The sequence below is a fragment of the Streptopelia decaocto genome, assembly GCF_964273445.1.
Source record: "Streptopelia decaocto genome assembly, chromosome: Z".
Lineage (NCBI taxonomy): Eukaryota > Metazoa > Chordata > Aves > Columbiformes > Columbidae > Streptopelia > Streptopelia decaocto.
In genome coordinates, this window is record NC_138657.1 from 51,217,647 (window position 1) to 51,240,750 (window position 23,104).

The 23,104-nt window shown below is 38.3% G+C and overlaps 1 protein-coding gene across 3 annotated transcripts in view; it reads right to left on the minus strand.

Moving 5' to 3' along the window:
* Nucleotides 1–23,104, minus strand: part of ZNF608 (zinc finger protein 608) — a gene marked incomplete at its 3' end in the record, with an annotated part of 85,072 nt that overhangs the window by 26,586 nt on the left and 35,382 nt on the right. For all 3 annotated transcript variants that reach the window (XM_082075111.1, XM_082075112.1, XM_082075113.1), the window contains exon 3: nucleotides 18,760–19,015. In XM_082075111.1, coding sequence (XP_081931237.1) covers nucleotides 18,760–19,015 — 256 coding nt within the window. The remainder of the gene's footprint in view (nucleotides 1–18,759; nucleotides 19,016–23,104) is intronic.

The following is a 23,104-nucleotide window of genomic DNA, read 5'->3' on the forward strand; positions in this document are numbered from 1 at the left end:
TTACTTTTAAATTTCAAATATTAACACCCACTGTTTTAGAAAAATTAAAAACTATTTTTGTTGCTGATACGTCTGTATTTAGGTGTTAAATATATCCACTTCTAGTGTTATACATTTGGGAATTGCTTAAGAGAAGCCTATAAAAGTCCATGGCTAGGAGGCTCTACCTGAGAGGGGACTATCAGAAACATACAAAGAACAGAAAGATAATTTATTCTCTCCAAAGGATTTTCCACCTACATAACCAACAGTTCCTTGGTAGTCAAGTCAGAATGATTCCAAAAAGACCTGAATCAATCTGGGCTTTGTTTTTGAAAGCCAAGGCACTGCATACAGAACCTTCCAAATTGCTCTGGATTTCAGATATTCACAATGACAACCACTGCAGACCTAAAGAATGAATTTGTGTCTAGATAAAACTGCTTTGAACTTATTTTTCTGATTCTACCATCTCACCTGTCCTGTCTAGAAAATATAGAAGGCACAATCAAAAGTTAAGCTGTTATTGGCTGAAGACCTCTTGTCTTCAAAGCCTTCTCACTGAGTGATTAGTAAGCTATCTATCTGCATTAAATACTTCTAGAGAAGTGTGGGGTTTTCTCTTACTGTTCATGAAAAAACCTCCTCTTTCTTTAGAGATTCTAGACAGAAAGAAATACTGTGTATTTGCAAGCTACTTGCTCACTGGCAAAAAGATTCATGGTTAGATAACCTGATGGGTAAAGACTGTTCTTCGACAAAACTGTATGACAGACCAACTCAGAAATTCATGAGATCTTCAGACTTCATAAAACTTCAGGAGTGCAAGGGAGGGCTGCAGAAAGAACTCAAATGAATCAAAGAGTACATTGTTGGTAATGCTCACTATTACTCTCTCTGTCACAGGAAAATCATCTATAGAGAAAACACCACTGAGCTAGGAAAATCTTCAATTCTATAACCAATAGGTGGTAGGAAATTATGAGAAAACTGGAAAGACTAGGAGTGAAATTTGTCTTTATGGCTGGCTGCCAACTGTCTTATAGATGCCATAAATATACCTGGCTGTATATTTGAGACCTTGAAGAGATTTTTTTCTTCTCTCCGAGCAAAACTCAGCATACAACCAATATTCCTCAAAGAAACACACAGGCAAAAATGTTAATATCTATTTACTGCTATCAACATACTCCACTGAAAGGAGTTTGAAGGAAAAGAGAAGTATGTCTTTATTACTCTCCAAACTGAAACCAACAGCTGTCCTCACAGAAGGAAGATTAGTATTATTTATGTGCCTCACTCAGACTCAATGGTATTCTTGGATCTCAATATGCTGTACTATGTTTATAACACTGCCTTCCCTCATTTCTCAGACAGCTTTTAAAGATTATGTTACAGGAAGGCAAAGGTTACTGGAGAAGCATCCTTCAAAATTACAAGATATTTACTAGCTAGGTATTGATATGAAAAAATAAAGAAAAGCACAGGGGTAGCTTTCCAGCTGAGTGCCTACACTCCCATCTTTTTCCTCCAGCCGTACAGATTCAACAGTTGGTCTCTTCATCACTAGGCTGCCTGTAAGAGAGTTGTTCTCTGTTCCATATTTGTTTCTCATGAGCCCTTGATTAATAGCTGTCTGCTATAATTTATATATAGCCCTGGTTTTGGCAGCACAACTTCCTTTTTACTGCCATTGTATAATATTTCACTAATGCTGTTCAACTAATTTTAAATCTAAAAGAAATACAGAAGGTGACACACTGTGTCACAATTTCTTAGGAAATCCCCATGTGGCAAGTAAACAACAACAACAAATCAATTATGAACCATCCTGCTCTTAAAATCACTGAACTAAAGAGCTGAGGGGACCTCAATAAGTTGTCCAGTCCACCTCCTTCACTTCTGAAGCAGTATCAGCGTCTATCCTAAAAAAACGCTTGCATAGATTTCCTCTAACAGAGACTTCACAAGCTGCTAGACAATCTACTCCACAGCCTCATTATCCTTGTTGTTAGAAATGCTTTTCTAATGTCTCACTTGAAACTCTCTTGCCACAACTTAAGATCATTATTTCCTGTCTTTTCTGTCATGGCCACAAAGAGCAGACCAGCCTAGTGACAAACAAGATCTGATCTGACTTAATACCCTCCCCAAACCAACCAAAAAAACCCAAACAAGTAAACAAAAAAAATCCTAAATCAATTCATTTACTTCAATATTGTGACATATTGTCTAATCTACGCTGTGAGGTTATTTTCTAACCTACGGTGACCTTCTTCAGTCAAGATTTGGGTTTAAGCAGAGCTGGGGGCAAAATGGAAACTAATTAAAACCTGTGATCAGGAACATAATGCTATTTACTAGTCTATTGCCACCAAACCTGTGTTTCCTGCATAAAGGCACTGTGGCTGACCCAGATTTTCTGTCATAAACACCTTATACTTCAGCAGCAGTTAAGCATTACTTATTTTCCAAAAAGTATTGCAAGGAATGGCTTTGGAGGGTAGTTTTTGTTTAAGGATCAAAGAGGAAAGACTGTTGTACTGCTTCTTTTGCACTGCTTAAAATAGAAAACCTCTTGTGAGGTCTTCTAAAACAACAATTCAGCAAAAAGCAAATGCTGAATCCAATGAGTCAGCCTCTACAAGTATTTTTTTTTTAAGGCAGCTTTCAATGAATCCATTTTACGTGTTTCTCAGCTCTCCCTCCCTAGTTATTCTTACATAAAAACTTTCCCTCCCAATCCTTTCTCTTTGAAAATTTGGTAACCGTAGTTTCTGTATCCTGCTGAGACTTGATATGTAGAGCTGTATTCTACCTGCTATTAAGCTGCTGATAGCAGTGTTTCTGTTGCAATTTATGAGAAATGTCAGTTGAAGGCAGAGAGTATTGTACACACTACATTTTCCCAGCTGGATACCTCTCTGAACAGAAAGCAAAAACATGAATACACATCCACCATACATTTGAGGGAGGGGAGGAAAGAGACTGCAGGAAAAAAGGCTTCAGGTGAGATGTGATTTTGGGTGGTCTAAAGCCAGTAGAAAATGAACACATCAATCGGAAGATATCTCCAACATTATTAGAAAACACCAGAGGTTCTTAATGCAGTCCTTGGTGCTACATCACCAACACAAAGACACCTCTGTGGACTCCTCAAATGCCTTTTTCCCTTCCACATATAAATTGAATGGCTGCATTCTGAAAACTGTAACATTCATCTGTTTGCTTCTCTGACCCAGGCCAGCACGTTCTTGTTTAACGTTCAGCATGAACACAGTTCAGCCACCTAAAGGTCCTCAGTGTTTTGTGTGGTTTTTGCTTGTGTTTGGTTTGGTCTTGCTTTTTTCCGCCTTCATAGAATGAAAACCAAGTCACCAAACACAGGAAATAAAGCTCTTCAATGCTCTTCAACATCAGTGATAGCAATATCATATAGCAATGAATTTGTTGGTGCAAGTATTTTAGCCTTCCTTGGATAACAAGGATAGCAATTTTCATGTTTCTTCATCACAATGACAGCTGAAGGTAGTAGAGTTAAAAAGTGAGGAACTGAAGTCCTATTCGGCAAGGAGTGAATAGGAATTAAAGCAAAATTTTGGTTTTGTCTCCTAAAAACATAATGGGACCATAGCTTTTTCTACACCAGAAGGTATTGAAGATTACGAAAGTATTCACCAAAGATCATTACTCTTCAAACACTGCCTCCCTGGAGATCAGAGTTTCATGGCCATGACCTTCTCTCCAGAAAGCACTGTATTGAACTGAAAGTTTTCAGGCAAATAGCTTAACAAATCCTACAATTTATGTCTGCTTCACAGTTCACACTATACAGAAACATTCATCTGTCAGGGAGGAACTATCTCAGATGTAAAAGTCTCCACTAAAGAAGAGACAGATTATTACAGAAGCAAAATAATTCATTATGGAACACATGTTCCTCAAATAGCATATGTGCCTTCCCAAAAGTTATCAAGTTTTGTCACTAGTAACTAGCTTCCAAATTTGCAATTAATCTTTGTCATTCCCCAAATCACCTCCTCCATTAGAAGCACAAAACTGAAAACAATGAAAATCGCAAACCTACTGAAGTTAAAATGCTCACAGTCAAACTGAGGACAGAGCCAATTACCATTTAAATAACAACATGGAACTCTTTGAGGGAAAGGCCTTTTCATCTTGAAGATTCAAATGCTGAACAGTGAGAATCGGAGTTCTTTCCAGGGAAAAAGCTACAAAAAAAAGAACTATGACCCAATCTGTCAGTCATGTGCTTAAATCCCTAGCATATTTTACTGTTAAATGTAGCTCCCTTGGCATGTAATTAGTGGCGATATCATCATCAATACCACAGTTAATAAATGCTTAAGTGACTCTTTTCTTGCAGGTTGTTCTGGTGTGGAGGTGCATGGATTAGCAAGAAGTGAAGAGCAGACACACCAAGGGTGAAATATTAGTTGCATTTTTCATCTTTTCCCCTGTGGAACATTAAATATAAGATTTCCAAGTTTTGATCAATTCACACTTAGTTGTTAATACAGATTTTGCAAATTTTAATGCCTTGTTAATTTCAAATACAAAATAGTGTAAGGTCAAGTAGCATTAAAAATCTCATTTGGGTAGAATTATGAACCATGTGCCTTTTGAGTGGCAAAGGCAAACAATAAAACTGTACTGAACTGCAGTTCAAATTTCTGTCATTTTTTAATCCTTTCTCTGGAGAGCTGTGAAGGAATGATGCTTTGAAAAGTGCTTTAGCCTCTGACAGTCTGTGGAGTTTGCTGATGTCACACTTCCTAATTCACACAACACAGGGTCTGCATGGCACATTGCTACAACATTTGTTTTACAAGTGCACATTTCACAGGAAACCAATGATTAATTTCCCAAAGACTTACAGGCATACATTTCCAAAAAGGGAAAAATAAAACTGCTACATATCCACACAAATCAAAATTTACAGAATCATGGCAGACAGCCAGCAAAACTACTCCAGGTCTGCTTTCCCATCTGTTTGGCCTGTTAACTAAAAGAAAATAAAACCAAATTGCTCCTTCTGCAACTAATTCTCCAAAAAAACTCCCTAAAACCCAAATTTCATTTTAATAATTTTAATAATGCAGAATGCCTTACAGTGATCAGTAAACCTCCTAGCACTGTACAATGTTGACACAATAGCTCAGAAATAGGTATTGAGAGAAGAACAGTTCCCTCTTCCCCCAGCACTGAAAAGGTGCTGTTAAAAGCCACTGCTGCTGACCACAGAGCAGACCTCTATTCATCCTTCTAGCAAACTAAGCCCTCCAGCAGATGCATTTAGCCAAATCTTCACGTAGTGGGTGATGCTACCCCTTCCTGTACATCTGCAGCAGCCCTTTGATTCAGGCTACAGCCTTCAGAGCAGAGACGGTGGAAACCCATACGTGTCAGATCCTTGGTCATCCACAATCACAGCGCTAATGCAAATGAAACTAGCACTAGTTTATGCAGGCTTGTGAACTTGCTGGCACTGGAGAACGCACACAATCCCTGCTGTTGCCTCTACTAAATGGGAGGTAACTTACACAGATCAACTGGCTGAGCAGTTGAGGTCAATAACGCCTTCAGCTATTTGTCTGCTGGAGCCCTGACAAGTGATTCTCAATTTATGGCAGTGTACTACATCAAAATAATTACTTTTTCTTTTAATCTATAAATTAAAAACCCATAGTAAAGATTTGCACAGCTTTTCTCTGTCTACCATTGCAATGGTATACAGTACTTAACATACTACAGGTTTCCACTTCATAGATGAAAAAATAGTTTGTCTAGGAGCACTTTCAACAGCTGCCCATAAATCAGCCCACTCTCAAGAGTTCAACTCAGGAGTTATTGTGTCTATTGTGCATCTTAAGGTTCAAAGAAAGATTATTGATGCATTCATTCATGGCCAAGAATGTATCCCAGCAATGAAATTTACCCTTCAAAGCTGACCCAAGCTTAACCACTGGATTGACTAAATAATTTAATTGTTCAATGATATGCTACATCTCTTCCCTGAAGATTGCATTTTTGGTGAATTAAGCTAGGTTTATACCAGTGGTATGTTAATGGCACATACTCCAAAAGCGTAAGCAGCTGCTGCCCACAAACACTGCCAAACTGAATAATAGGAATGCAAACAAATCTCCTGGTGCAGTTAGGTTTTTTTAAAGTATCTAAAAATTGTAGGGTTACAAAATTACTTTTGTGGAAGAAAGAGGCAGAAAATAGATGAAAGCAAAGCTGTTATTTACATAGAGCCTGTAATAACTGAGTAATGTTGCCAGTGTAAGAACATTAATTCTGTCACCTCTTTTTCATACCCAACAATTTATTTTCCTTTCTGTGCAAAAGTGTTTCTGCATCTAGATGTAATCATGAAAAGAACAGCAAGTGTTCTCCTCACATACTAGAAAATCAGAAGAGTCCCACAGCAACTTCTCGCCTGTTAGGAGAAGCTATCTGGTGCAGCTAATTCAGTCAACATTCCAGCCTTTCCTAGCCACACTAAGCCAATACAGCTAGACTGAAGATTAAGGAGAAGGGAAACAATTACGCTGTATGTTACTGCCAAGGATGCAAAGACTCTAAATCTCCTTGAAGCTGAAAACAAATTAGCAGCTTTGCCTGAATCAAGCTGTCTGTCCAAGTTGAAGCTTCTTTTTACAACAGCATTACTAACTGTGCTCCTTGAAGATAACGCTTTGGGGATACAAAAACATTTTCTCTAAGTTCTTTCCTGTCACTTGTTTGTCTAGATCAACAGAACCATTTGTAACCCAATCACCACCCACTGCCCTCCAGCAAAACCAAGCACAGATTTACTCCTATCCCTCAAGAATCCCTCTGCTCCCTTATTTTTACTAATTTCCTGTGCCAGTTGCATGGGCAGAATCAAGATAAGAAGATGCAGTGTTAGTTTTCTGGTTCACATTTAATAAAAATGCACCATTAACTGGTAAATCCAAACCTCTATGCCACCCTTAATCTTTACCTCAAGGAGGAACTGCCTGTCAGTTCTTATGGAAAATCCTCCAGAATAGGTATCATGAAATAAATTCCTAAAACGCTACATAACTTAATTCCTACTGTCAACAGGAAGATGTTTGCAGTGGAGGTGTAGTCATTTCAAATCGGTTTAAAAGTTGGCTGGCATCTGCAGTTTCCCAGGTCAGCAAGAGGTCATAACTCAGTGTAACAGTGTGCGCATATGCACACACAGAAAACCTGGGAGACCACTCTCAAATAAGATGTGAAGGTTTGTTGCGCGAAGTTTCCAAAAGAACTAGATTGGAAGAAATTGCATGTGGTTCAGTGATACCTCCGTTCTCATGGGCTGGATCAGTGGAAGTTGGAAGCACTGTGAAGATCTTTCAGCCTTCCACCAGCACTTCTGAGGACAACTTCACTGCTGCGTTTTCTCTCCCCACCAGAACTATGTTTGAACGCTTTCCCAGATAAATCTGTTTCTAACCAACCCTGAATAACCAACTTAATGAGAAACAACTACTATGTCACTATATTGCAAAACCAAGATCTTTCACTCTCATCTTAAGTAGTCCTCCACTCTGGAAGGAATGGGGCCTAGCTGGGGTTTCAAAAAATTGGTGAAGCTGAAAAAGCTCAGAAGTTGGCTACCACTGGGTAAAGAATTGGCTGGACGGCTGGGCTCAAAGAGTGGTGGTAAATGCAGTTAAATTCAGTTAGGAGCTAGTCACAAGCGCTGTTCCCCAGGGCTCAGTATTGTAGCAAGTTCTGTTTATTTAACAACAATCTGGACAATGGGATCACATACACCCTCAGTAAGTTTGCAGATGACATGCAAGTTGGGTGGGAGTGTTAATCCACTTGAGGGAAGGAAGGCTCTACAGCAGAATCTGGATAGGCTGGATCGATGAGCTCAGGCCAAGTCCAGCAAGGCCAAGTTCAACAAGGCCAAGTGTTGGGCCCTGCACTTGGGTCACGACAACCCCATGCAACACTACAGGCTCAGGGAAGAGTGGCTGGGAAGCTGCCCAGTGGAAAAGGACATGGTTGTGCTGAATATGAGCTAGCAATATGCCCAGGTAGCCAAAATGCTAAGGGGATCCTGGCTAGTATCAGAAATAGTGTGACCAGCAGGACTAGGGCAGTGATTGTCCCACTCTACCAGGTGCTGGTGAGGCCCCACCTCAAATACTATCTTCAGTTTTGTGTCCTTCACTACAAGAAAGACATTGAGGTGCTAGAGAGAGTTCAGAAAAGGGCAATAAAGCTGGTGAAGTGTGTGGAGCACAAGTCTGATGGGGAGTGGCTGAGAGAACTGGGGCTTTTTAGCCTGGAGAAAAGGAAGCTGAGAAGAGACCTTATCAGTCTCTGCAACTACCTGAAAGAAGGTTGTAGCATGGAGGGTGTTGGTCTCTTCTTCACAGGGATCAAGTGATAGGTTGAGCAGGAATGGCCTCAAGCTACACCGGGGAGATTTAGATTGGCTATTAGGAAAATCTTCACAGAAAGGGTTGTCAGGCACTGGAACAGGCTGCCCAGGGAAGTGGTGGAGTCGCCATCCCTGGAGGTGTTTCAAAGACATGTAGATGTGGTGCTTAGGGACATGGTTTAGTGGTGGACTTGGCAGTGTCAGTTTTACAGCTAGATTCTATGATCTTAAAAGTCTTTTCTAACCTAAAAAATTCTACGATTCTAACTAAACTATACTCCTACTTACATGTCACACTGGTCTGACGTCCTTAAAAATACTGAAAGAAACTTATTCTTTCCTTTATATAACAGTAGAAAATTGAAAGGCTTTTTCAAGTGTGTGGGGACTGTGCTGAAAGGTCATGCTCTCTTTCAGAATTGAACAAATATTACCTCATTTTCCTTAAGTAATGAACGTAAGTAGCTTTCACTGGCCTTATTTCAGGGTGTAGCACCTCTAAATACAGGTCTTTAGCTGGGAATTGTTCAAAGCAGGAACAATTGTGGGTTTTAATTGCTCAGGCTTGTAACCAGCGATACTTCTTCCTCTACAGCTAAATCAAGTCCATCAATAGCCAGCTGTTCTTCTGCATGAAACTGGCTTGGAGGCAGACTAACTTGTACTGGCTTCATTGCCAGCAGTAGTGGTTTGAACAAAATTTCTCAAGAAGCAAATATTAATACATTGCAAGACTTTCTCAGAAACCACAGAACTTACACTCGTAACTTCCAGGACTTCAATAAAGTTGTAGAGAATAATCAAAAAAAGCCTTTTTTTCTTTTTAAATCCATAATACACATTAGAAGTCATACTCTGCTAGAGGTTGACATCAGCTTATCTCTTCCCTAATGAAAACAGATCCTTTAGTGAAACCTGAGACTCTTCTCTTTCTAAAATCTCCCAACTACAGGGGGTCACATCGCCTCAGGCTTTAAAAAATCCACAAAAGCCAGCGCTATAGGAATGCAAGGTTAAGAAGTACAGGTTCAGTCGCTGTAGGGGAAAGTAAACAGGCAGTAAAATGTAATCACTTGTTTCAGCCTACTTAAATGTAGAAGTTTCAAGTGACTGTGGTGTGGATGTGGGGGGAAACAACAAACACCACCTTTAGATTAATTGAAGATTGATCTGGAACTGCTCCTGCTTGAAACCAGTTTTCCACAGCACTTGTCCTTAATGTTAGGGACCAGCTACAGAACTGCCATCTACTGACAACTAATTTAGTTTCATTTTATTAATGGGAATCTTCATACTATTGGGTACATCACTAGAGAAAAAGCAAATGGCTGGATCTGCCTGTTAACACTCTCATAGAAACAATAACAAAACTCAAACAAAACAAAATCACTTAAATACACTAAAATATCACCTTAAGCAAAGTCCTAGTAAACTTCCACACTAAGCTTAACAAGTAACTGACATCTACTAAAACAAAGTACAGGAAAAGAAGGCTTTTGTTAAATATTCTCCTTTATTCTGATTAAACCTTTAACAAGGGTAGTATATCCTGTCTTTAAAAAGTACATCTATGGCCTTAGCTATATCCCCTTAAAAATTATTTGAGATTCAAATTTGCAGCTAGTGTATACAAACTAGTGTTAATTGTCATGGACATAAAGTGTGCCTGCTTTAGTTGATAATCCTTAAAACAAACAAACAAACAAACAAACAAGTGAAAACAATTAATTAAAAAAAAAAAAGGCAAAGTGCTCTAATAAAGGACTTTTTTTTATTTTTTAAAGCCCAAATGCTGGTGTTGGTTTGTTTTTGTTTTTTTCCCCTAAATCTCATGACATTTGGGGATATAAAATTGAGGTACGTCAATTATAGTTTCCATTGCAACACTAGCTTTAATAAATATAGGCCTAGTTTTTCAGCCTAATTCAAGAAAGCTAATTCCTTTGACCTTTTCTTTTTGACATTCTTTGTCTTCACCCTCAGTCTCTACTTTTACTGTCTCCTTCTTTTAAAACAAAAATATAAGATGTAATCTTTTAGTAACCCTGAAGTACATGTTCAAAATTTAAATGGAGGTTTTCCTTCTGCTTTTTGGATTGCGTCTTGTCAGCAACAGTTCCAGACTAGTGATTAGATCCTACCACATCAGTAGTAACTGGAAAGACTTATGAGTATGCCCCCAGGGTGAAAAAAGTAAGTTTCCACTGATTCTAAAAAATGAAAAGCTGGATGTTAGCCCATCCATTGATCTTATACAGGCAAGTTAGTCCCAATGCCAAAAGCAGCTTTTCACTACATAGCCTGAAATGCAGAAAAAAATATTATTGAGATTTATCTGTATTAGTGAAAACATATAGTAGTCCAGCAATAAAGAGAATCTCTCATTCACCACTGCAAAAGACCAGCAATACTTAGGAGTGTAACAAAATGGGAAGACCACAGCTTGTCCTAACTAAATAAACTGCGTACAAAATTAGACTGACTGTGAGAACATCCTTTAAATAAGTGTTTTAATCCCTTAACTACACCAGTTAAAGACACCATTTCAGTTGTGCTTTCATTCCTTACTCCAGTGGTATTCTTTAGTAAGAAAACACTTGCACGCAATACACACTTTCTTCATTAGCAGTCATCTCTCCCCCCTGCTATCTACAAATCCAAACACCACATGCTGCAAGTATTTTCTGCTGGAACAGTCTCACTTTTATGCAATCTGCTGCTATTGAGATTTTGCTTTTGAGCAGTAAATGCTCAAAACTGTTTCTTTTCGCCTTCAGTGTTCATAACCTCACTGCTTGAGCAGGCTCAGTTTCACATTCAAATAGCTCCAAGCAAATGTTTCCAATCTCAATTATCCTCCTTCCCTTTTCTGTGCACCCTCCCTGCCCCCATATGCTTGTCTGTAAAAGGGATAATTTTCTATGTACGTACAAGAGCGCAGGGAGTCTTCCTCTGTAGCAGTCTGGCAATATACAGTTTTTTATGTAATGTCTGGAATTTGTTAAGTTTTTTCATTCTCTGCTTTGAGTTATACCAAGAGAGTTGGACCCTGTCTTCTCACTGAGCTGTAAAATACAGCATTTGCCAGGTCCCTTAAGATATCCTGGCCCTTACTACCATGGCTACATAAGACACTTGAGGTACTTTTGGTCTGTTATTGCAGCTGTATTGTGGCTGTGCTCTGCTTAGCATTACATCTGTACTCGTAAGAATGATGCAACAAGACAAGCACTCAGCAGTAAACAAACGACGCATCCCTCCATGCAATAGAGATGTACAGCCTCTCTCAACAAAGTTGTAGAACTAGCACTAGTTCGACCCTGTGGTGTGAGTATGTTTAAGGAGGAATGCTGTAATTTAAATACCAAATTTAACATTTAACAGCACCTTTACACAAAATTCCTCATTGCTTTTCTTCCAGTGGTGGTCTGCAATCTTTAAAAAACTTCTGAAGTAGTGGTGTTGAGAAGGAACGGAAGGGGTGATGAACTAGCAGAACTTCTCTGCTGCATTAAGAAAGCCTGGAAATGAGCAGTGATTCTGTTTTCACATAATTTTTTTCTTTTTTTTTTTTTCTGCTACAGATCTTCATTAATCTGAGATGCTTCTCATCACCTATACAAACATCTTGAAACTTAACTTACTGTTTAAATTAGTAGCTAAAAGTATATTTCTGAAAAAAGGAGTGCTTTGTAAAAGCATCAGAATTAAACTTGAGATCAAAATATATCCCATCTGACATACAGCTTTGCCAGCAGGGAAGATCCATAACTTATTTTGCATTTCTCCTTCACTGAGAAGGTCTGTGCTGACATGATTTATCTACTGTTTGCTGTGCACAAAGAGCCTGCAAAGCTTTGGTTATCGTAGCCCAGCTGATTCATGGCAACTCATCAAAACCACATCAACTCAACCATGTACACTTGGTTCATAACAGCCAGTCCCAATGGTTCAAAACCATTTTAAGGGGCTTCTGTGGATACACAGGGGTTTGGCTATAAAAATTACTATTTGCTTCATTTAATTTATATTAAAACAGTACTGAATAGACTACAAGTAGTTGTCTACCTGGGAAATTGAAGGTTGTGTATGACAGTGTCTTATAAGGAGTGGCTGAGAGATCTGGGGCTGTTCAGCCTGGAGGAGGCTGAGGGGAGACCTTCTTGCTGTTTACAACTACCTGAAAGGAGGTTGTAGCATGGAGGGTGTTGGTCTCTCCTCCCAAGCAGCAAGTAACAGGACAAGAGAAAATGGCCTCAAATTGTGTCAGGGAAGGTTTAGACTGGATATTAGGAAAAAATTCTTCACGGAAAGAAAGGGTTGTCAGGCATTAGAACAGCCTGCCCAGGAAAGCAGTTGAGTCAGCATCCCTGGAGGTGTTTAAAAGATACGTAAATGTGGTGCTTAGTGACATGGTTTAGTGGTGGATTTGGCAGTGTTAGGTTTACAGTTAGAACTGATGAACTTCAAGGTCTTTTCCAACCTAAATGGTTCTATTATTCACTCAAAAACAGTTCCTTTTTTGGTTCTCTCAGCACAAATGTTTTGTGTTACAGCAATAAAATATATCAATATTAAATTACTGTCATACTGGCTTTGACCAAGCAGTCCAGCTAGCTCACTCCTTGCCTCTAACACTGGCCAGCACTGTATATTTGTATTGGATTTGTGTGGCACGGTTTTGGTAGTGGGGGGGCTACAGGGGCGGCTTCTGTGAGAAGCTGCCAGAAGCTTCTTTCAATGTCCAACAGAGCCAATGCCAGCTGTCTCCAAGATGGACCTGCCATTGGGCCAAGCCCATCTGCAAATGTGGTAGCACCTTGGGGATAACGTATCTAAGAAGCAGGAACAATCCTGTGCAACTGCAGCCAAAGGAAAGGAGTGAGAATATGCAAGAGGAACAACTCTGCAGACACCCAGGCGAGAGAAGAAGGAGGGGCAGGAGGTGCTCCAGGTGCCAGAGTAGAGATTCCCCTGCAGCCCGTGCTGCAGCCCATGGTGAGGCCAGCTGTCCAAAATCCACAGACATTATCATGCAAGCCCGTGGCTTCCAATTGTGAGATACAGCCCATTTCTCTTTTTTGCTACTAGTTTCTATGTAACACACACTAGGTATTAGACTCTAAGTGTCTTAGACAATACAATGAGAGAGCGTATAAAGAACCCCCTATCTCAGGCCTCTTGAAATCCATTGATTTACTGGGTGCGAGATCACAGACAGTAGAAAGAGGAAAAAAAAAACATAACATCTCAAAATGTAAACATGTTTATAAGCTTTTTCTGGACAGATGACATTTTTATTTTGGCTGACATTCATTCTGGTCAGCAGATGACTCATGTGACAGTAGAGAATAGCTGGATTTTAGGTGTTCTGTTAATGCACCTAACAAAAAAAAAAACTATCTTCTCCATGAACCACTTCTCTGTAACACAGACATAACAAAGCTTGATTTTTGAATAATGGACATCTTCATGCTTCTCTCCTATGAAAATACCCATTTCAATTCTGAACTGAATATGACGGTTAACAATACCAAACCACTGCTTCCTGTATCCAGCAAGTCAATGGTTTACATCACACAGAAAGGACAGAACATAAATGCACCCAGTCTGACAGCTTACCTGTTTTTTTAAAAATGTATCCCTTTGTTTAATAAAGGATATTACCTCTCTCTATAAGCCTTGCCTCAGCTCAAGACAACAGTGTGATTTAATCATGTCTATCTGAATTTCTATTAATTAGTTTAAGGTCACTTGATAAAACAGATTTTAAAAAAATATCTAATTTTTGCATTTGTTCATTTACATATTTGATATGGCTTTTAACATTAAAAGTTTCATTGTTTCATCATGCCTTTGTATTTGTGAAAGTAGGAAAATGTGGTTGTTAAACCACAAAAATTGCTAAGTGGACTCAGAGGCAGTCAGACTACCTCTCATTCTTCTATTTCTATAGACAAGCACACCCTCATACAAGCATGTGCAAACACATCTATAACCAAGGACATTTAAAACAGACTGTTATTTTAAAATAGTTTTTGCAAAACAACAGTTAGTAAGGCAGGCAGGAATCCGCGCCAGCTCTGTGCAAATATATGTTTTCAAAACAATATCTATGCCCAGGAGTTGCATATGTGGCAGACTGGGAAACCCATACACAACGAATACCAGGATGCCTCTTTGTCATCTAAGCATTCTCCTTTCTACTAAAAATTTCTGCAAAATAGTATCAGAACGGATGCTAGGATAAATTTGGAATACCCTGGAGATGATCCCATCAGATTTCTGAGGCCCAGCAGATTCCTGTTTCTTACATTTGACAACTAGTCTCAAGTTATGAAAACCAAGAAGCTAACCTGGATAAGAGAACACTAAAAAATACAACTTATTGCCCCGTTATTCATTACTGAACAACAACAGTTTGTACCCAAACTGCACAAATAATGTCAGTGCAGCAATGCAAGAACCCTAACGCCATGTGTAGGCAGCTTCTTCTGTACCCAAAGGCAGCAAGGTGATGGATGACTGTCTCCTACATAGTTTTCAGGCAAACAAGACATCATCGGAACTGTTGCTTCCCACATCTGAAGGCAGACTGTGCTACTAGATGCAGAACCAAAAATATGACATGACCCAGGGCAACTGTGTATGAGAAACTAAACAAAAAAGCAAGCTCTAAGTGATTTAGAAAGTTGGTTGGCGGTTTCCCTTTTTTCTGGGTCATTTTTATTTGCTCCAGGCAGGGTGAAACAATTACTGCTCCCTTCAAAAGTGTTTACCCAGAAGATAATTACGCAGTTTAGCCAAGTACCTAATTCTAGATAAACCTTACTGCTCAGTATAGAAATACAGACTTTCAACAGCTGGTTCCCAGAGTATCAGAAGCACCAACCAAACAAAAAATACACTCTAATAACAGCTGCTTTTTGTGAAGGACTTCCACTGTTACTGGATGGTAGTTTCTGGGGTCAAATACCTGCATCAGCTGCCAACTTTAAGGATGACTTGCCCATAACTATTTCTCATTCCACTACTACAGATCCTTCAATATTCTTTTCTACAGCCACTAACACCACTGTGGACACATTATTGAGTCGTATCCAAACAAGGTCATTATGCAGATCTAAATGCCTACAGTGTACATATGTAGAAAGTAAACACTACACAACTTAGTACAACTGAGAAATGCCCATGTGATAACCATCAGTTTCCATCAATGGTGTGAGTAACCAGCTATGGTTAGTTACAAATCCCTGTAATAAAATGTGACAGACTTCAGATGCCAGCTTCCCTATGCATGTTTTAAAATCAAAATACTCTGGAAAAAACAGTCAGATTTATTAAATCTGCTGATCAAGTCAACTGAATAGATTGGCATGGAATAAATTAAAAGAGCTGTAGTAACAATACACTTTTTGATCTGCCACAGTTCTGTCTGAAATCCAATACTGCTTTTTTTCCCTCCTTTGGAGAGATTATCTTGAAACTATGACTAATAAAACCAAACGTCATCCATTTTCTGACCTTGGAGAACAAATGCAACAGATTGTGACAACTTGTTTGACATTCCTAAATGAAAACCGGTTATTTCAGATACCAAAAACCTTGAAAACATGAATTCTCAAGTATACGTGTTTTCCTCTATAAAGCATGTATTACATTTAATAATGAGTTCTACATAAACTATCTGATTTCACTTTTCTCTACTCACTCTGCTATTCTTATGCTAATAACTATGATCACCACATCCTTTCTGTATTTGCATTCCCACAGCTAGGTGCTGCAGCAAATGAAAGCTGCTCAGCAGCACATTTGATTCATACTTCCCACGTGCCATAGAATATGCAGACATCCTACAAGCCTATTCTAATCACTTCAGAAGTCATCTGGCTAGATCAGATACAAAATAATTCAAACATCTCGAAACACAAAACAATGTCAGAAATGTTCATACCTTGGCTTCTTAGGATTGCTTTAAGTTAAAAAGCTATCAAATACATAGAAAGCTAGATACACGTCAGTTTGCTTCTATGTTTTTGTTAGGTTTTGGAAAGTAGTGAAGGGACTGAATACGAAAGAAACATATGGCTATCACAAAGTACATTTGTATTTCAGTTGGTCATTATGAGCATCAAGATGGTTTTAGATGTCACCAATTACAAAGATTTCAGTTACAGTATTCTGGATTTACACCAATTTAGGAAAGGTCATGTTCTGGCCTAATTAATGTCAAAAACATAACTGGAGAAAATTAGTATTTTCTAATCTTCCTTCTGTTAAAGATGAATTACGAAGACCCATCTGCACCCTGTTTTCTACAATTTGGCAGAAACACAAGCTGTTATATAGCCACTTTCACGAACACTTCACAAAATTTGAAACCAGCTATATATATACATATATATATGCCTCAAACATCAAAACTTAATTAAAATGCAAAAATGATCATTAGGAACTCATTTTTCATAATACAGTGTTGATTGTGAACACTAGAAAAAAGAGTACATTTTTTGTCATTTTCTTCAGTCAGCAGGGTCTGAAACAGTAAAACACAAAGAGCACAGTACAAACCATAGAACATGAAATCATATCAATTATCTTCAGTCTCTTAATCTACATTCTAGCTATACTTCTAGAGGATTTTAAAATCCCATTTTATCTGTTATTGTAGTCACTCATAGATGTAGTGTCAACAAGCAGTATTTGTAAAGCTGTGAAAACAGGCACATTCAAAACCGTTTCACTCAAACATGCTGCCACTGAACTTGAGTTGTTTCAGAAAATTGTTTTAGACAGACTGGGAAAAGGTTAAGGGAGTTAATTTCTATTAAATAACAAGAGTTTTTAAACCAGTAGAGTGCTGAGAAACTGGTAAGTGGAATGTCATCCTGAACAGAATGCAATTTTTTCAATACTTCATTTCTGGTGACAAACCTTTAACAAGGCAAGCTTCTTAAATTCAGTGGAGGTCAGAAGTTTAGTTTATTCAGCAAGAATAACACTATTAACAGCTACTGCTCTTTCATGTCAACACAGTTAACGCCCACACATTCCAACTCTGGTTAATACAGGCCCGTCAAGGAAGACTGGAGCTGCTAAGGGCAGTCATCTCTGCAGGGGTGTTTTAAAACAGAATTTATACTCTGTTTTAAAAACAATCTAAAAGGATCAATCTACCTTATGAATCTGCTGTAGGCATACACAGAGAGAAAGATGGATGGATGAAAGCATATAAAAGCAAGTAAATCTGACTCTATTGATTTTTGAGAGGACAGTGTAGAGCACTTTGGTGAGGTCTTATATATCACTGCAAAGGACCAAATGCTGTTGTTCATATGTCTGAAGGATATCAGGATTTATCATGCAGCAATGCACTGCTGTATTTTTTCATTACATCCTTCTGCAAATAATATTTTTTTCAATGTTGAGGGAGGTAGATCACTAAAAATTAAATACTCCTCAAAACAAACATAAGAACAATCACAGGAAGACTCTCAAGCAGCTATAACTGGAGAAACCCACTATTATTAAACCAAAAATTGCAGAAGTTTAGTGTACACATGCAGTATTTTTAAGAGCAAAAGGAGAAAGCTGCTATTTTAATAGTGAGCTTTTGAAAACCAAAATGGCAAAATTTGCATATCACAGCATAATCCTCTTCCTACTTACTTTGTTCTAAATCATAGCAAATAACGTTCGGTATTCCCCAAAGCTCTCCAGGACTCCTACTTGGCCAAATGCCTTCAAAGGATATTAACAAAATCGCTCTGGTTCAAACAGCACTTCTTCACCAGACAGAACACCCTTCTCCGAGCAAGAACACCTTACTCTTAAAGCATGTTTCAAATAACCAAAAAGCAAACAATAATCACATCAAACTGAATTTCTGCGAGGATCTCTGGGGCTTCTATTGTTACATAATAGTGGCGTTTTTTTAATCATAGTGTCTGAATTCAAAAATATTCAGCTAAGTTCTATTCATATATCCACTCCCATCACATATACCCCTTCATGGCGTACATTTAAATAGTACATCTATGTTATTCTGTTAAAGATTTCTTCATATGCTTTTCTCAATATAGCAAAAGAAAACAATTCTGTTGTTAGCCGATGCTACATGGGTAGGTCATTTGAAAAAAAACAGTTGCTTAAATAATAAAAAACCCTGCTATTTGTTTTTAAAATAAAAACTCACTAACTGAGCTATAGAGCTGTGACTGCCATTGTACAAAACGGTGTCCCAAAAGACTAGCAAGCCCCTAGTTAGCACCCAGGCAGATACAGCAAAACCTCCTCCTCGTTAACATATCTTACAGACAAACCTAGTGGAAAAAACAATTTACCTTCTTCAGTTTCATGCCACACAATTCCTTCCAAGTTCACGCTGGTCCCAGGCTCACAGGGTCCAAGGCATTCGGGTTCTGTTACTACTCCAACCTCGCAAGTATTTACACCCACTGAACGAGTCCGTACCAAAAGCTGCTCGACTGGTGCTGCAATATTGGATGAAGATGGGGAAAAGTAGGAAGGCAGAATCTGAGGTGTGATACTGCTGGAAATCGGAGGTGGAGGTGCAGGCACTGTAAACAGGGGATCAACCTGAAAACAACAGACAAACTTACTATAATGGTGCTGTGAGATTTAAAAAAAAAATTAAAAATAAAATTAAAAAAAAAAAATGAAAGCCCAGTTTGCTGAAATTGCATTTGTGTATGCAGGGATTTGATGTATCACGGTAATTTCAGTCTTACGAGTTTAATTTTTTTGACATCAGCCCAAATGCTGCGCATGAAAAATTAAGTACTAAAATATCTATCACGCTAAACAAGGCAAATTGCTAAGTTTCTACAAGACTATTCCCTGTTGTCATAGACTGCTACTATGAAACACAATAAATTTTCAAAACAAGGATTAAGGCCACTTTTTTCTTGGTGTTGACAGAGACTGATTTGTGAATGGAAATTAATTTTGCAAACTGGGAACTGCATTTTCTATATAAAGAAAAACATTTATAAAGACAGTACAAAGACATATAAATGCCATTTTTTTTCATGTGCATCACAGAGAAATTAGCACTTGGAACAATTCTAAAATCCGTATGGCATCAAATATAATCTTTTGTCATCCAATAATTTAGAATACATTATGATCACCCACCTAACAGCTTACAGATAACATTTCCATTTTTCTACTTGAAGTAACACATTAGGACTTTTACAATAATGAATCCAAACGATCTAATTTCTCAGGGTTTCCAAAATGCATATTTGGAAGAATACAACTTGCCAGATAATCAGTCTGTACACAGACAATACACACAGAGACAATATCTGTACATGAACTGAAGAAGTTATCTTTCCCATATGACTTCAAGTATACCCAGTAGCAGATTTTCTGTCTACAAGTTTAGCCTGAGGGTTCTCAGTATTTTACAGTGGCCACAAAGTCTTTTGTTACATAAAAGATACCTAAATGAGGATATGAGTGTGCTCACTCAAACAGCCAAACCACATAAAATTCATATTTATTTGGCCCACTGGATCATAGATATAACACCAAGAAACCATCCTTCAATCCAATTATTTTCTTAAAATGGCTGCTTTCTAGCTGCTTTCAAGTAGATCACCTAATGTCTTTAAGTTGATACTCTTTAATTTTGGACCCCATAAGAACACTCAACAGGAAAGACATAATGACTCACTGTTCATTGTCATTTAGGTTTCACTCAAATTTATCTTAATGTAGATCAAAGTTAGTTTTTGCTTTCTTTTAAAGCCAAGTTGGCAAACAGGGATACAAATAGAAGGAGGACTAAAGAGTATTATCCTTGTATTATATATCCTCTGTATCACAGATCAGCTCACACCATCACATGGCCATTTTTCATAATGAGAAAATAAAATGGAGATCTAAAATTAAAAAGAACTTTTTAAAAATTATAATATTGTTACATTTGGCCTTTGTAAGAATTCTTTTGCTTTGAGCATCATTCATACCTACAAACTGAGAGCCAACACTTTTAGTCATGCATACAAGCCTTAAGTGTGCTAAACAGTTAACAAAAATGTTTTGTATGATCTTTGTATGACCAGCCTGGATTCTGATCTCAGTCATACTAGAACTAGAGAGAAGAGAGGTGGGACCTACAACCACATTCTTCTCCAAACTCTTCCTCATTTTGGGGGTGTGTTCTTTTTATTTAGGACTAAAATAATATTCAGGTTAGAGAGAGAACAAAGTGGGAGAAAAAAAAAAAAAAGCAAAAGCAATACTGAGTAAAGCTGAGTTCCTGTGGCATAAAAACTATGCAGTCAAGCAATGATATTTTTATTATTTTCTTTATGCCATCACAATTGCATAGTTCAAGCCCATGCAAGAATGCTTTGCAGAACAGACTTCAATGCACACAAGCAAGTCAAATATCAACTGACAAGAGCAGCATACAGAAAACCATAGTCATGTATGCCCAGTACAGGGGGACACTGATTCTAAGCTACACAGACTCTGGCTGGCTGATGCTGAGTTGGGGCAAACAGTTGGATGGCACAGAGGTCTGCTCCCTGGCACTGCCTGTGTAATGGGACTCACAGTGAAATGGGATCATGTACCCCATGTCAGAGGAGTTTTTAATGCATCTTACTTCAAGTCAGAAGAAATCCAGGATTCATAACTGGCACGTAAATGGAGTCCAGTGCTTAAGAAACACTAAGCTGCATCCCTGTTTGATAGTTTACATGGTGTTTTGTAAAGCCGTGCAAAACCTCCCACTACACATGCAACATATTTCTTTCATAAAACACACTCATCACAAAGCCTGAGAAAAAACCCAAAATGTTTGCTATTATCATACTAAACTACCCAATGTTTTAAGTGAACGTGGACCAAACTGGCAGATGTGTCTTCCATTTTCTAAGTATTATAAACAGTGAGAGGGAGCTAAAGAAAGCACGGATCTGACAGTGTACCCAACTAAGTTCTTTGTTACAAATATCTGTACTCAGCTCTGGTTTATTTAGACCTACTAATAAATGTTCATTTTTTCCACTAGAAACACTCACACAGGGTAAGACCAAAGAGTGGCTACTGCAATAAAAGAGGCTGTGAAATAAAACACTATGCCTTTGGTTGAGAATTAAATGGACATTCAGCATCCCTGACTTTCATGTTCATTGCACAAATATGACCTTACTCATAACAAAAAAGATGCTGAGCTTAAGTATTGCCCCAGTTTTCCATGTTTTAAAGTTATCCCATCTTGTCTGATAATCATAATGTCAGCACAGCAAAGTGGTGGCTCTTAGCGATCATTGTGGTGATACAATTGTTTTCATTAATTCTCCAAAGGGCACTGATGTAAGCTATTAGAGGCAAAGAGAGGCAGGAAGGCTGCCATCTCCAGTGGAAAAAAGGCACATAAGACTAACATCTGGTGGTGGCAGTCTGTCAAACCGAGGAAAGTTAATGTCAAGAACAGATGCTCTGCAGTTTCTCACTGTTATTTTTGCATGATTATTCCCAGGTGTTGGCGCATACTGAGCAGTAGCCTTGCTGTTTATCACACGAGAGATTCCAATATGAGAATGAAAATCTAAATCTGAGGAAGGTTATTTAAATAGATGCTCTCTTTATACACATTATCAAAGGGCTTCAAAAAAAAGACAGAAATATTCAAGCAATATTTTCTTCATTCACCTAAGTCCAAGAGCTTTTGAGAGCTGATTAGTGACAAAGGCTACAAAGCTAGAGTGTTTTTCATGGCAGCTTTCCACTGCCAAGTATTTGATTGTATCAGAGCTACGCCTCTCAGTAGTAGAAAGCTCAGAGAAAATGAAGGATGCCTGCCAAGCAATGTAGTCAATGGTCCATGGAGCTCAACTATCTGAACATGACCAAAAAGAAAATATTTTGGTATCTGTGTAACATTAGTCAGTATACCTAAGAGGGTATGGAAGAGAGAGGAAATACCATCCTAACCAGAAACAGGCAAGACTTTCTAATAAACAAGGCTCTCCTTCAGTTAGTTAGGCACTTGACATGCTGGAATTATGTTCTGCTCATCAAACCCCATTTTTCTGTGTAAGCATCAGAAGCATTCTGTGTGAAGATTAACATTATGTGTCCTTTGTACACAATTTCCTGGCAACCAGGGGAGAGATTCCAGTGTGTAATGCCGAGTCCACAAATGAAGGTATACAGATCTGAGGGGATTTCCCAGATGGGAGAGTGCCCAATATCATACTAGTGCCATAAGCCATATCATATTCCCACTCCTGCAGGAATGGGAGAATTTTAAGCCTTTATGAGACAGAGTATCTCTTATGTACTCCTGTGGAAAACGCACCTAAATGAAAGTGAGAGACTAGGAATACCTATATCTGTATTTGACATGCTACTAATCTGACAGAAGCAGATTTACAGTAGTATTCAAAATAAAATCACATTTCACAGACATTTAAATGGATAATTTTGATCATATTATCAAGTGGAAGTATTCTGTATCTATGTATTCCATTCAACTTTGAAAACTTTCAGAAAATCTGTATGTTAAGTGTGAAATGTTTCTGTCATAAATCACAAAATGCAAACTAGAAAATAGCTGCCATGCAGCCAGGCCACGTGATGTGACCCATCAAAGAGTGCCACCACATGCATAATCATGAATGTATGTGTAGTTCCACCTCACTAATG